Genomic DNA, 14870 nt, shown 5'->3' with positions numbered 1-14870 from the left:
TCAGAAACAGACTCCATGAGGGTGGTATGAGGGCCCGACGTCCACAGGTGGGGGCTGTGCTTACAGCCCAACACCGTGCAGGACGTTTGGCATTTGCCAGAGAACACCAAGATTGGCAAATTTGCCACTGGCGCCCTGTGCTCTTCACAGATGAAAGCAGGTTCACACTGAGCACGTGACAGACGTGACAGAGTCTGGAGACGCCGTGGAGAACGTTCTGCTGCCTGCAACATCCTCCAGCATGACCGGTTTGGCGTTGGGTCAGTCGTTGTGTGGGGTAGCATTTCTTTGGGGGGCCACACAGCCCTCCATGTGCTTGCCAGAGGTAGCCTGACTGCCATTAGGTACCGAGATGAGATCCTCAGACCCCTTGTGAGACCATATACTGGTGCAATTGGCCATGGGTTCCTCCTAATGCAAGACAATGCTAGACCTCATGTGGCTGGAGTGTGTCAGCAGTTCCTGCAAGAGGAAGGCATTGATGCTATGGACTGGCCCGCCCGTTCCCCAGACCTGAATCCAATTGAGCACATCTGGGACATCATGTCTCGCTCCATCCACCAACGCCACGTTGCACCACAGACTGTCCAGGAGTTGGCGGATGCTTTAGTCCAGGTCTGGGAGGAGATCCCTCAGGAGACCATCCGCCACCTCATCAGGAGCATGCCCAGGCATTGTAGGGAGGTCATACAGGCACGTGGAGGCCACACACGCTACTGAGCCTCATTTTGACTCTTTTAAGGACATTACATCAAAGTTGGATCAGCCTGTAGTGTGGTTTTCCACTTTACTCCAAATCCAGACCTACATGGGTTGATAAATTGGATTTCCATTGATTATTTTTGTGTGATTTTGTTGTCAGCACATTCAACTATTTAAAGAAAAAAGTATTTAATAAGATTATATCTTTCATTCAGATCTAGGATGTGTTGTTAAAGTGTTCCCTTTATTTTTTTGAGCAGTATATAATGTCTATATATAAACTATTTTTATATAACCTCTGTCTATATAACATATATATATAACCTCTATAGATATAACCTCTATGTAAAACCTATATAGATATAACATCTATAGATTTAACCTCTATAGATATAACCTCTATAGATATAACCTCTATATATAACCTCTATAGATATAACCTCTCTATGTATATAACGTCTATATATAAACTCTTTTTATATAACCTCTATATATATATAACCTATATATTTAACCTCCCTAGATATAACCGCTATGTATAACCTCTATAGATTTAAACTCTATAGATATAACCTCTATATATAACCTCTATAGGTATAACCTCTATATATAACCTCTATAGATATAACCTCTCTATGTATATAACGTCTATATATAAACTATTTTTATATAACCTCTATATATATAACCTATATATTTAACCTCCCTAGATATAACCGCTATGTATAACCTCTATAGATTTAAACTCTATAGATATAACCTCTATATATAATCTCTATAGGTATAACCTCTCTATATATTAGCTCTATAAATATAACCTCTATACATACATAACCTCTATAGATATAACCTCTACAGATATAACCTCTATAGATATAACGCTATATATTTAACCTCTATATATAACCTCTATAGATTTGACTATATACATAACCTCTAAATACATAATCTCTATAGATATGACCTCTATATATACATAACCTCTCTGTTTATATAACTTCTATAGATATAATCTCTCTATTTTTAACCTCTATAGATATAACTTCTCTATGTATATAACGTCTATATATAAACTCTTCTTATATAACCTCTATACGGTGAGGGGAAAAAAGTATTTGATCCCCTGCTGATTTTGTACGTTTGCCCACTGACAAAGAAATTATCAGTCTATAATTTTAATGGCAGGTTTATTTGAACAGTGAGAGACAGAATAACAACAAAAAATCCAGAAAAACGAATGTCAAAAATGTTAGAAATTGATTTGCATTTTAATGAGGGAAATAAGTATTTGACCCCCTCTCAATCAGAAAGATTTCTGGCTCTCAGTTGTCTTTTATACAGGTAACGAGCTGAGATTAGGAGCACACTCGTAAAGGGAGTGCTCCTAATCTCAGTTTGTTACCTGTATAAAAGACACCTGTCCACAGAAGCAATCAATCAATCACATTCCAAACTCTCCAACATGGCCAAGACCAAAGAGCTCTCCAAGGATGTCAGGGACAAGATTGTAGACCTACACAAGGCTGGAATGGGCTACAAGACCATCGCCAAGCAGCTTGGTGAGAAGGTGACAACTCTTGGTGCGATTATTCGCAAATGGAAGAAACACAAAAGAACTGTCAATCTCCCTTGGCCTGGGGCTCCATGCAAGATCTCAAGGCAGCTGGGACCATAGTCACCAAGAAAACAATTGGTAACACACTACGCTCAAGAAAAGCACATATACATGCTCGTCTGAAGTTTGCCAATGAACATCTGAATGATTCAGAGGACAACTGGGTGAAAGTGTTGTGGTCAGGTGAGACCAAAATGGAGCTCTTTGGCATCAACTCAACTCACCGTGTTTGGAGAAGGAGGAATGCTGCCTATGACCCCAAGAACACCATCCCCACCGTCAAACATGGAGGTGGAAACATTATGCTTTGGGGGTGTTTTTCTGCTAGGGGGACAGGACAACTTCACCACATCATTTGACGGGGCCATGTACTGTCAAATCTTGGGTGAAAACCTCCTTCCCTCAGCCAGGGCATTGAAAATGGGTCGTGGATGGGTATTCCAGCATGACAATGACCCAAAATACACGGCCAAGGCAACAAAGGAGTAGCTCAAGAAGAAGCACATTGAGGTCCTGGAGTGGCCTAGCCAGTCTCCAGACCTTAGTCCCATAGAAAATCTGTGGAGGGAGCTGAAGGTTCGAGTTGCCAAACGTCAGCCTCGAAACCTTAATGGCTTGGAGAAGATCTGCAAAGAGGAGTGGGACAAAATCCCTCCTGAGATGTGTGCAAATCTGGTGGCCAACTACAAGAAACATCTGACCTCTGTGATTGCCAACAAGGGTTTTGCCACCAAGTACTAAGTCATGTTTTGCAGAGGGGTCAAATACTTATTTCCCTCATTAAAATGCAAATAATTTTATAACATTTTTGACATGCGTTTTTCTGGATTTTTGTTGTTGTTATTCTGTCTCTCACTGTTCAAATAAACCTACCACTAAAATTATAGACTGATCATTTCTTTGTAAGTGGGCAAACGTACAAAATCAGCAGGGGATCAAATACTTTTTTCCCCCACTGTAGAAATAACCTCTATATACAGTATTTAACCTCTATAGATATAACTTCTCTAGATATAACCTCTATATATAACCCCTATAGATATAATCTCTTCATATAACCTCTATAGATATAACCTCTATATATAACCTCTATAGAGCATGTCCTCCTTGTTGCACTGATGTCTAGGGGAATGCTTGGGTTCTGGTTTGACTCTTCGGGCAGGGACAGGCATCTTTCTGTCTCTCCTTTCCCTGAGCCCTCTCTTTCCTGTCCTCTAACTACTGTCTGTTTGTTTGGACCCACACAGCATCTATCTATGTTACTTTCTGGATCCATCCCTTCAACTCGAACAGCCTTCTCAGCCCTGTGGCATCTCATAGGTTTAACCAGAGTGACTGTGTCATAATGAGAGTCAGTTGACATTGTGTTTCTGTTCTCTCTCTCTCTCTCTCTCTCTCTCTCTCTCTCTCTTCTCTCTCTCTCTCTCTCTCTCTCTAGGAGAACTGTGAGACCCTGATGCCCACTGGAGACTGGAAGGTACTGAAACTGTTTTCTACATTTTCAATGTACCGTACTCTCTTTCTCTCTCTATCCTTCTCTGGTTGCTGTTATTACTGTACATCACAGGAGGCTGCTGAGGGGAAAACGGCTCATAATAATGACCAGAACAGAGCAAATAAAATGGCATCAAACACTTGGAAACCATGTGTTTGACCTATTTGATACCATTGCACATCTTCCGTTCCTTACCACTAGCCCATCCTCCCCAATTAAGGTGCCACCAACCTCCTGTGCTGTACACTCACCCACGTAACCATGGTGACTCATTGGGAGGAGAAGAGGGAAGAAGATGGGGAGAAGGATAAGTGACTGTTTGGCCATAGCACAGCTAATATGAGTTGGGACCACTAGATACTGATGCAATCATTCACTATCACACAGCAGCTCTCACACAGTGCAGAACCACAAAAGTTTTAAAGTCCTTAGAAGTTGATTTCTGTAATGTGATGTTCAGAGTCTATTTTAACATGAATCCACGTAGCGATTAGATCAGAGATATGACTAATCGTCTAGACACCTCCATTCTCCCCTCTGTCTGATACCTCCAGTGTCACCTCCCCCCTCTCTCACCTCCCCCTCTGCCCCCCTCTTCCCCCCTCTCTCACCCTCTCAACTCAATTCAATTCAAATGGCTTTATTGCCATGGGAAACATATGTTACATTGCCAAAGCAAATGAAATCGATAATAAACAAAAGTGAAATAAACAATCGAAAATGAACAGTAAACATTACACTCACAAAAGTTTCAAAGGAATAAAGACATTTCAAATGTCATATTATGCCTATGTACAGTGTTGTAACTATGTGGATATAGTTAAAGTACAAAAGGGAAAATAAATAAACATGAATATGCGTTTGTTCTTCACCGGTTGCCGTTTTCGTGTGGCAACAGGTCACAAATATTGCTGCTGTGATGGCACACTGTGGTATTTCACCCAGTAGATATGGGAATTTGTTTTCTTATTCTTTGTGGGTCTGTGTAATCTGAGGGAAATATGTGGCTCTAATATGGTAATACATTAGGAAGTGCAGCTCAGTTTCCACCTCATTTTGTGGGCAGTGTGCACATAGCCTGTCTTCTCTTGAAAGCCAGGTCTGCCTACAGCAAGGCTATGCTCACTGAGTCTGGCTATGCTCACTGAGTCTGTACATAGTCAAAGCTTTCTTTAATTTTGGGTCAGTCACAGTGGTCATGTATTCTGCCACTGTGTACTCTCTGTTTAGGGCCAAACAGCATTCCAGTTTTTCTGGTTAATTCTTTCCAATGTGTCAAGCAATTATCTTTTAGTTTTCTTATGATTTGGTTGGGTGTAGATGTGTTGCTGTCCTGGGGCTCTGTGGGGTGTGTTTGTGAACAGAGCCCCAGGACCAGCTTGCTTAGGAGATTCTTCTGTAGGTTCATCTCTCTGTAGGTGATGTCTTATTTATGGAAGGTTTAGAAATCGCTTCCTTTCATGTGGTTGTGGAATATAACCGCTCTTTTCTGGATTTTGATAATTAGCGGGTATCGTCCTAATTCTGCTCTGCATTATTGGGTGTTTTACATTGTACACGTAATATGTTTTTGCAGAATTCTGCATGCAGAGTCTCAATTTGGTGTTTGTACCATTTTGTGAATTATAGGTTGGTGAGGGACCCCAGACCTCACAACCATAAATGGCAATAGGTTCTATAACTGATTCAAGTATTTTTAGCCAGATCCTAATTGGGATGTTGAATTATATGTTCCTTTTAATGGCGTAGAGGGATCTTCTTGCCTTGTTTCTCAGATCGTTCACAGGTTTGTGGAAGTTACCTGTGTTGCTGATGTTCAGGCCGAGGTATGTATGATTTTTTGTGTGCTCTTTGGCAATGGTTGTCTAGATGGAAATTGAATTTGTGTTCCTGGCAACTGGACCTTTTTTGGAACACCATTTCCTGTCAGGGCCCAAGTCTGACATAATCTGTGCAGAAGATCTAGGAGCTGTTGTGTTCCCCCCCCCCCCTTCTCTCTCTATCTGTTAAATGCTTTGCACAAATCAGCAGGCCTCAAGTTGTATCACACAGTGGTTGAGTGTATGGTGCCATGTAGCTCAGTTGGTAGAGTGTTGTGCTTGTAACGCAAGGGTTGTGGATTCGATTCCCACTGGGCACCATTACGAAAATGTATGCACAAATGTAAGTCGCTCTGGATAAAAGCTAAAATGTAAATGTTTGTATGTGTGTTTTTCTGAGGGTATCCTTGCATGTGTGTGTGATGACAGTGCATATGATTATAGGTGAGAGAATGAGGTTGTGTATTTAATGAAGACTGGAAATGTTGAGTCAGCCGGGGAGTGGGTTAATCCCTCTCTTCCGCAGAAAAGGGGGACCGAGCTAGAGAGAGAAAGAGACATGGAGAGTTTACAGTTGAGTCAGCTTGCTAAGTTCTCTGTACACAGGAAAGGCGGATACCGACGAGAGAAAGAAAAAATTGATGTTGTGGAGAATATGGACAATGGCTGCTGGTGTGAATAAATGTAACCTATAGCAGAGACAGCCACTGCTGCCATATTGATCTGTAGTCAGCACTGTTCCATCATCCCCTGCTTTCTGAGTAGATGCACGCACATACAGTACTCTGCTCTGCTTTACTGGTGACCTATGGCCACTTACTGTCCCATCAATGTCCCATTACACAGAAGCATGGAGGAGCCTACTGGCTGCTGCTGCTGCTGCACAGAGACAGAAAGAGATGTCACTGTTCTCTGTTTAATTTTTATTTGTAAAAATAAATCTCACTGCATGCTAAGCATTTGTTTATGCATCACCGTCCATGACTGTTAAGGAGCGATAAGAGGGGTGGGAAAGGAAAGGAGACAGGTAGGACAGGGTCAATAAGAGAGAGAGGGAGAGAAAAAGAGAGGGAGATAAGCCATCTTCTCCTGAAACAGAGCACTGGTGCTGATGAGAGAGCAAAACAAGAGCACAGCAGAGAACCTGCTGTGACTGACAGAGGAGCTAACCAATCATGTGCAGAGAGGCAGCACTGGCAGCGAATAGGCTTGAGTTCGACACGCCCTCATGGTGGGGTTTATAAGGTGTCGGGGGAAGAGAGGGGGCACAGCACTGCAGCGCTCAGCCCCAGAGCAGGACGAGGCTAGACGAGACAAGACAAGACGAGACAAAGAGACCACCAGCAGCATCCCCCAGCAGGCTCTGCTCTAAAGCCAGGACCTAGTCCCACTACAGGAGAGGACTGGCTCTGTCTGTCTGTCTGTCTCGTCTCCACTGACTGCTCCTCCTCCTCCTCCTGCCATTCTTCCTCCTCTTTCTCCTCCACCACTGAGCACGCTTACTGAGGCACCATGCCTGAATGCTGGGATGGGGTGAGTGACAGTATAATGTATCTACAGGTTTATACTGAGTGACTGCTTGAGTGTGTTCAGTGTTTCTGCTGTCGCGTGGATGACTCTGCATATTTTGGTTGATAGAGTGAGGATATTTTGATGAAGGGGAAGTGAATCCACTACTATAGAATGTCTTCATTAATAAACACCTTTGATGTACCGTGCTGTTGTAATACTCTGGAATAATTAATTAGCTATCTATGATGTACCGTGCTGTTGTAATACTCTGGAATAATTAATTAGCTATCTATGATGTACCGTGCTGTTGTAATACTCTGGAATAATTAATTAGCTATCTATGATGTACCGTGCTGTTGTAATACTCTGAATAAATGACTAGCTATCTATGATGTACCGTGCTGTTGTAATACTCTGAATAAATGACTAGCTATCTATGATGTACCGTGCTGTTGTAATACTCTGAATAAATGACTAGCTATCTATGATGTACCGTGCTGTTGTAATACTCTGGAATAATTGATTAGCTATCTATGATGTACCGTGCTGTTGTAATACTCTGAATAAATGACTAGCTATCTATGATGTACCGTGCTGTTGTAATACTCTGAATAAATTGCTAGCTATCTATGATGTACCGTGCTGTTGTAATACTCTGAATAAATGACTAGCTATCTATGATGTACCGTGCTGTTGTAATACTCTGAATAAATGACTAGCTATCTATGATGTACCGTGCTGTTGTAATACTCTGAATAAATGACTAGCTATCTATGATGTACCGTGCTGTTGTAATACTCTGGAATAATTGATTAGCTATCTATGATGTACAGTGCTGTTGTAATACTCTGAATAAATGACTAGCTATCTATGATGTACCGTGCTGTTGTAATACTCTGAATAAATTACTAGCTATCTATGATGTACTGTGCTGTTGTAATACTCTGAATAAATGTCTAGCTATCTATGATGTACCGTGCTGTTGTAATACTCTGAATAAATGACTAGCTATCTATGATGTACCGTGCTGTTGTAATACTCTGAATAAATGACTAGCTATCTATGATGTACCGTGCTGTTGTAATACTCTGAATAAATGACTAGCTATCTATGATGTACTGTGCTGTTGTAATACTCTGAATAAATGATTAGCTATCTATGATGTACCGTGCTGTTGTAATACTCTGAATAAATGACTAGCTATCTATGATGTACCGTGCTGTTGTAATACTCTGAATAAATGTGCATTGGATAAGATTATCTGTAAAAGATTCATGTTGAAATATTAGTTCTCTAGTTGTGCTTATATTTAATGTTGTATTAACTAATTTAATGTATGGGTTAATTATGCATACTGAAATGGTTGTTGTACTGTTATTGTGTCCCTCTAATGATCAGTCATGTAAAGTATGAGTCTTCGTGGAGACAAGCTGACACACTAACGCTGCGACAAACAATAATGCATTCTGCCACACATGCATGTCTAAACAGGGAAATAGACCTGAGAGTGAGTGTGTATGTGAGATGCCTGTAAGTCTTGTGAGTTGCCTAATTATTCTGTACTAGGACAAACGTCTCTCTGACCTTGGGAGCCAGAAGGAAGGGAGTGAGAGAGGAAGATGAGAGGGAGGGACTGAAAGAAGAAGTGAGCGAGAAAGGAAGATGAGTGAGAGAGAAAGGGAGCACGGAAGGGACTGAGAGAGGAAAGGATGGAGGGAGTGTTTGCAGTATGTGATACAGGCGCTGTTTTTACCTGCAGTCTATTGTGCTCCACCGTGGTGGTCTTTGTCTTTGTCTATGATATTTCAGACAGGCAGCCATACAGAAAATACAAAATATTTTTTACCCATTCTATCAACCCCTATCATACTGCAGTCGTGTATCGCATAATCTTTAGCGCCCGATATGACCTTGTTGACCTACATTGTATCTGTCAATCGTTCACGCAAGCAATTCATGTTAAACAAAGACAAAAGAGACAGATGTTACAGGTGATTAACTGTACTGCAGTACCTGCAAATGTATTGCTTCACTGCAGAATACTGTCAGATATATTGGGTGCCAGAATGTTGAGTGGTTAGGGTGCACTTTCCGTGACAGACTATGGTTGCATCCTTAATGGCACCCTATTCCTTATTTAGTGCACTACTTCTGACCAGGGCCCATAGAGCTCTTGTCAAAAGTATATAGGGAATAAGATGCCATTTTGGACGTTTCACTGCACTGCACTGCAATCAAGAAATGTCAGAACAAATGCAGTTAACACCCTGAATAACACTGTATCAGTCATCCACACGCAGTCTATGAGTATATACACTGAAAATATATACTAAGAATGATATGTACAGCAGTAGATATATTCACTATGTCAAGAATCCAGTATATAAATGCGCGGTGTGTATAAAAAGTGGAACAAAAATGCAATGTACAGTAGACATATTAGAATGAGCTATGTGGAGAATCCAGTATATAAATCCAGTGTGAAAAACAGTATAAAAGAAACAGGAAGTGTCCAGTGTTTAATGTCTCTATATACATGGGACAGGAGCATTGGCTGTGTGAGCTTGTTTGTACAGTATGCGTGTGTGTTTGTGAGTATGGGCATATGGGTGTGTGACTGTCTATGTGAGTACAGGAGTCTGCGTGTGTATGAGGTGTGTGTGTGAGCTTATGTGTGTGGGAGCTTGTGTGTGTGTTTTGTGTGAGTGTGTGGGAGTATGCTGCACAGAATGTTTTTTCCCTCACCAGAGCAGAATATTATACACATAGTGTGGGCCAGACATGTCTTTGCAGTACTCTATATACACAGTGTTGTCAGTCATCTCTATCAGCATTCCCATGTGAATCCGTAAAGGTTTTATGTTGATCAGAGGCAGACAATTGAGTATGCAGCCTATTATGTCGGTCATAGTTCTTCGGTGATAGTAACTCTCTATGCTCATCAGTGAACCCAAGATTGTCTGTCTGAAGGTAAATCTATGCATGCCCATTAGAAATAAACATTTGTCTGTTTCAGGAACATGACATTGAGACTCCTTATGGGATGCTTCATGTGGTGATTCGTGGTGCACCCAAAGGAAACAAGCCTGCCATCCTCACCTACCACGATGTTGGGCTTAACCGTGAGTACACATTGTCCCTCTACCTGTGTGTGTGTGTGTGTGTGTGTGTGTGTGTGTGTGTGTGTGTGTGTGTGTGTGTGTGTGTGTGTGTGTGTGTGTGTGTGTGTGTGTGTGTGTGTGTGTGTGTGTGTGTGTGTGTGTGTGTGTGGTGTGTGTGTGTTTGTGTGTGTGTGTGTGTGGGTGTGTGTGTGTGTGTGTGTGTGTGTGTGTGTGTGTGTGTGTGTGGGTGTGTGCATGCGTGTTTTGTGGGTGTGCTCCATGTGTGCGTGATCATGGCTGTGTTGCACCATCATCAGTCACGTCAACAGTGATCTGCAGCTGGTTCCAGGAAGCATCTCTCCACACTTCCTCAGAGTGTTGTTCATGGTGTGACCTGGCAAAGATATCTATGGAGCTGTCAGCCTGTTATCTGAGGTGATAATGGGACTCCATTCTGGGAGCTATATCATTCCCTGACAGCCATCCAGCCAGCCCACTGCAGAGTGCAGAGTGCAGACAGACAGTATGAATCTCTCTTTAACTTTAAGGGTCTATTAGAGTACTGTACCAAACGAGTATGCGTACGCACAGCAGTGTTCTAGAATATTGGACCGTTGGCATTCTTACTTTTCAAAGTGAAAAGCTTAAGCAATTTCTCCAACAGTCAACACATTCAAATAAATAGAGGACGCGTGCCAGAGACATGTTGGTTTGGAATTGTAGGGAGGTGCATGTTCGTGCTGTACGTCTCCCGCAGATGGTGGTCTCAGAGCGTGTAGCTACAGTATGTTACAATCGGATGCCAGACGCTTTACCCAGAATGTCTGTTACTACCTCCCCGCAGAGCCTGCTCGTTAGCTCCTCTGATTGGTGGATGGGGACGGCTTTTCAATGTCGCTGCAGTTTGCAGGGTGTCTTGTCAGAATGACTCAGATACAAAACACAATATTTATTTTACATTACAACAAAATTTCATTACCTGTTAACTGCAATACGTTCCTACAAAAGATCCAGTGTGTCCATTTAAATTGCCAACACAACCTGCATTCCACCAGATAACACTGTCTGTCAGAGTGGTCAATAATTCAATAAAGGACTGGATAATTAAATGATGATGGAGAGCGAAAAAGAGAAAGAGCAACAGAAAGGGAGGAAGAGGGAGAAATGTAGGTCAGAAAAACATCCCTATCATGCAGTGTTAAAGCGAGGCGAGGGAGGGCAGGAAGGCAGGCAGGGTGGGGTTATTGTTGGGGGATGGTCAGCATTGCGGCGCTGTAGATCAGCTGCTCTACTGCCTGCCCCCCATCCTTCCCTCTGCAGCTGCAGCTGGGGGTATTAGTATGCACTGCCAGGAACCACAGCGCTGCAGCCTGACTCAGTCTACACAGACACAGGATGGAGGGAGGGAGAGGAGAGGAGAGGGGAGAGAACAGGGGAGAGAAGGTGACAGAATAGAGGAGACACTGGCCAATATATGACTCTGTACTGTGTCTATATATGACTCTGTACTGTGTCCTTGTGCTGTGCTGGGGAGGAGATGGGTCAAGTTTCCACAGGGAGACAATACACCTGTAGAGGATGAAGATTAATGGTCTTTCACATGGCTGACTGTGTGGGCGAATCAGAATCACCTCGCTGCCATTGTGTGCTGCCAGATAAATGAAATAGCACAGAACACATCAGCTTCATCACATTTAAGCTTTGAATTTCTGTCCGGTTATCGGTTAATTAGCCTGTGTAATGATGTTTGTTGGTTTTTGATGAGATGGTATTAATGTCTCAGTGTTTTTATCACCTTCTTAACTCCATGGAGTAGAACACTGTTATTTTTGACTGACTCACCACAAACAGAAGACAAGAAGGACATCAGCGGTGGTGGGAGGGGGGAAACAGAGTTGTTGGTATCAGAGTTGTTGGTATCAGAGTTGTTGGTATCAGAGTTGTTGGTATCAGAGTTGTTGGTATCAGAGTTGTTGGTATCAGAGTTGTCGGTATCAGAGTTGTCGGTATCAGAGTTGTCGATATCAGAGTTGTTGATATCAGAGTTGTTGATATAAGAGTTGTTGATATAAGAGTTGTTGGTATCAGAGTTGTCGGTATCAGAGTTGTCGATATCAGAGTTGTCGATATAAGAGTTGTTGATATAAGAGTTGTTGGTATCAGAGTTGTCGATATCAGAGTTGTTGATATAAGAGTTGTTGGTATCAGAGTTGTCGGTATCAGAGTTGTCGGTATCAGAGTTGTCGATATCAGAGTTGTCGATATCAGAGTTGTCGATATAAGAGTTGTCGATATAAGAGTTGTTGATATAAGAGTTGTTGATGTCAGAGTTGTCGGTATCAGAGTTGTCGGTATCAGAGTTGTTGATATCATAGTTGTTGATATCAGAGTTGTTGATATCAGAGTTGTTGATATCAGAGTTGTTGATATAAGAGTTGTTGATATCAGAGTTGTTTATACGGTTGCAGATTTTAAGAGGTACTATATAAATGTTAAATGTCTCAGTTTAAGTGCAGTATATCAAAATAGATTGGTTTATATTTACTCTGACTTACTGGAAGACCGCTCAAGCATCCAGATGATGCTGATGGAATGAGTCCCAGTGAAACCTGATTTCCCATTCTCTCATACCTGTCACATCTATTCTACCTGCTGACAGGGTAGCAATGGCACAGATGGCCACCTTCAAGGTTCTCTCTCTTTAATGCATATTTCATGTGTTTCGTCTCTCTGTCTCTGCCCTCCACAGACAAGCTGTGCTTCAACAGCTTCTTCCACAATGAGGACATGCAGGAGATCACCAAGCACTTTGTGGTGTGTCATGTGGATGCTCCTGGACAGCAGATTGGAGCCTCTCAGATGCCACAGGGGTAATGTATAGTACCTCCACATTCACATGCACACACGTTAGACACACAGACACACACACAAGCGTGTACACACACACATGAGAATTCTTGCACACACACACGTATACGCAAGTATGCATGTTTCCTTACACCTCTGTTATTGTATTGTATTGACTGGAATATGCATATAGACAATCATTTCTACAGTGATGTCTCTCTCTGCCATGTCACTGTTTAACTAAAGATCTTCACCTCACCTCTCCACAGGTACCAGTACCCCACCATGGACCAGCTGGCAGGCATGCTGCCCAGCGTAGTGCAGCACTTTGGGTGAGTGGGCCTCCTCTTCCTTTCTCTCCTAGTAAACAGTACATTCATCATCCATACACTATTAGAAAAAAGGGTTCCAAAAGGTTTATTCTGCTGTCCCCATAGGAGAACCCTTTTTGGTTCCAAGTAGAACCCTCTGTGTAAAGGGTTCTACATGGAACTCAAAAGGGTTCTACCTGGAACCGAAAGGGTTCCACCTGGAACCAAAAAGTGTTATTCAGAGGGTTCTCCTATGGGGACAGCCGAAGAACCTTTTTAGGTTCTAGATAGCACCTTTTTTTCTAAGAGTGTATTGTTGAACTTTGAATGAATTAATACAACTGATAAACCTTTAAAGTAATTCAAACCATTCTAATTTTCCAGATTCAAGAGCATTGTGGGCATTGGAGTTGGAGCTGGCGCCTACATCCTGGCCAAATTTGCTGTAAGTCATTCCCTGTTATTGTTCTTTGCTTGTCCATATATTTCATATTTGTGTTGCCTGATGATCCCAGGTGTATCTAACATAACAGACCCCTGCTCTGCTCTGTCCTCAGCTGGTCTTCCCTGACCTGGTGGAGGGCCTGGTGCTGCTCAACATCGACCCCAACGGGAAGGGCTGGATCGACTGGGCCACCGGCAAGGTAGCAGACACTGCACCTCTGTGGCAAACATGTAAACATAGTTACCTTTATTAAAGCAGCCATTTTATCCCAACTATCAAAATGGCTGCTCTTGTTGCAATGGGTGCAAGGAAATAATATCTCTCTATCATCCTCCCTCCCCTTTCTCTCTGTCTCTTTCTCCCTCTCCCTCTCCCTCTCCCTCTCCCTCACACTCTCTCTCTCTCTCTCTCTCTCTCTCTCTCTCTCTCTCTCTCTCTCTCTCTCTCTCTCTCTCTCTCTCTCTCTCTCTCTCTCTCTCTCTCTCTCTCTCTCTCCAGCTGTCTGGTCTCACCAGTGCTCTTCCAGACACTGTGCTGCCCCACCTCTTTAGCCAGGTGAGCTCTCAGTCCAGATAAATCCTTACCCACCTACAACAGTTTGTGGCAACACATGATACTTCATACAACAACAACACTAGCCTACAGGGTTTTATGCTCATAAACCTTTCAGAGACACCAGTCTCTCAGTCTACCTGTGTTAATAGTTGATTGTTGTACAGGAGGAGCTGATGAACAACACAGAGCTGGTCCAGAGCTACCGTCAACAGATCAACAACACCATCAACCAGGTCAACCTGCAGCTCTTCTGGAACATGTACAACAGGTAACACACACACACACAAACACAAACTTCAGACTGTGTGCGTGTGCGTGTGGAAGATGGGGAGAGTTGTATATTCTGTGAGAGAATGTAAGCAGTGTGTCTCACAGTTTTCTTCTCCTTCTCAGCCGTAGGGATCTGGAGATGAACCGCACCGGGACCATCATCAATGCCAAGACCCTGAAGTGAGTCTCTCTACTAC

General features: G+C 42.6%; 1 protein-coding gene and 1 non-coding gene across 6 annotated transcripts in view; both read left to right on the top strand.

The window, feature by feature from the left end:
* LOC106573649 (protein NDRG4) overlaps positions 1-14870 on the top strand; it is a 36423-nt gene that overhangs the window by 12929 nt on the left and 8624 nt on the right. For 3 of the 5 annotated variants that reach the window (XM_014148890.2, XM_014148889.2, XM_014148888.2), the window contains 9 exons: positions 3756-3794; positions 10161-10266; positions 12995-13115; positions 13362-13424; positions 13788-13848; positions 13961-14047; positions 14347-14403; positions 14568-14671; positions 14797-14853. In XM_014148890.2, coding sequence (XP_014004365.2) covers positions 3756-3794; positions 10161-10266; positions 12995-13115; positions 13362-13424; positions 13788-13848; positions 13961-14047; positions 14347-14403; positions 14568-14671; positions 14797-14853 — 695 coding nt within the window. Of the gene's footprint in view, positions 1-3755; positions 3795-6867; positions 7166-10160; positions 10267-12994; positions 13116-13361; positions 13425-13787; positions 13849-13960; positions 14048-14346; positions 14404-14567; positions 14672-14796; positions 14854-14870 lie in introns of those variants that run through there. The other 2 variants (XM_014148892.2, XM_014148891.2) reach the window with 1 other exon arrangement.
* On the top strand, positions 5878-5953 carry trnat-ugu (transfer RNA threonine (anticodon UGU)). The gene has a single exon. It is a non-coding gene; the product is annotated as a tRNA-Thr (tRNA).

This window comes from Salmo salar, chromosome ssa16 (assembly GCF_905237065.1).
Source record: "Salmo salar chromosome ssa16, Ssal_v3.1, whole genome shotgun sequence".
In the NCBI taxonomy this organism is placed as follows: Eukaryota; Metazoa; Chordata; class Actinopteri; order Salmoniformes; family Salmonidae; genus Salmo; species Salmo salar.
Note: the sequence above shows the minus strand (reverse complement) of the source record. Positions and strands in the feature narration are given on the sequence as shown.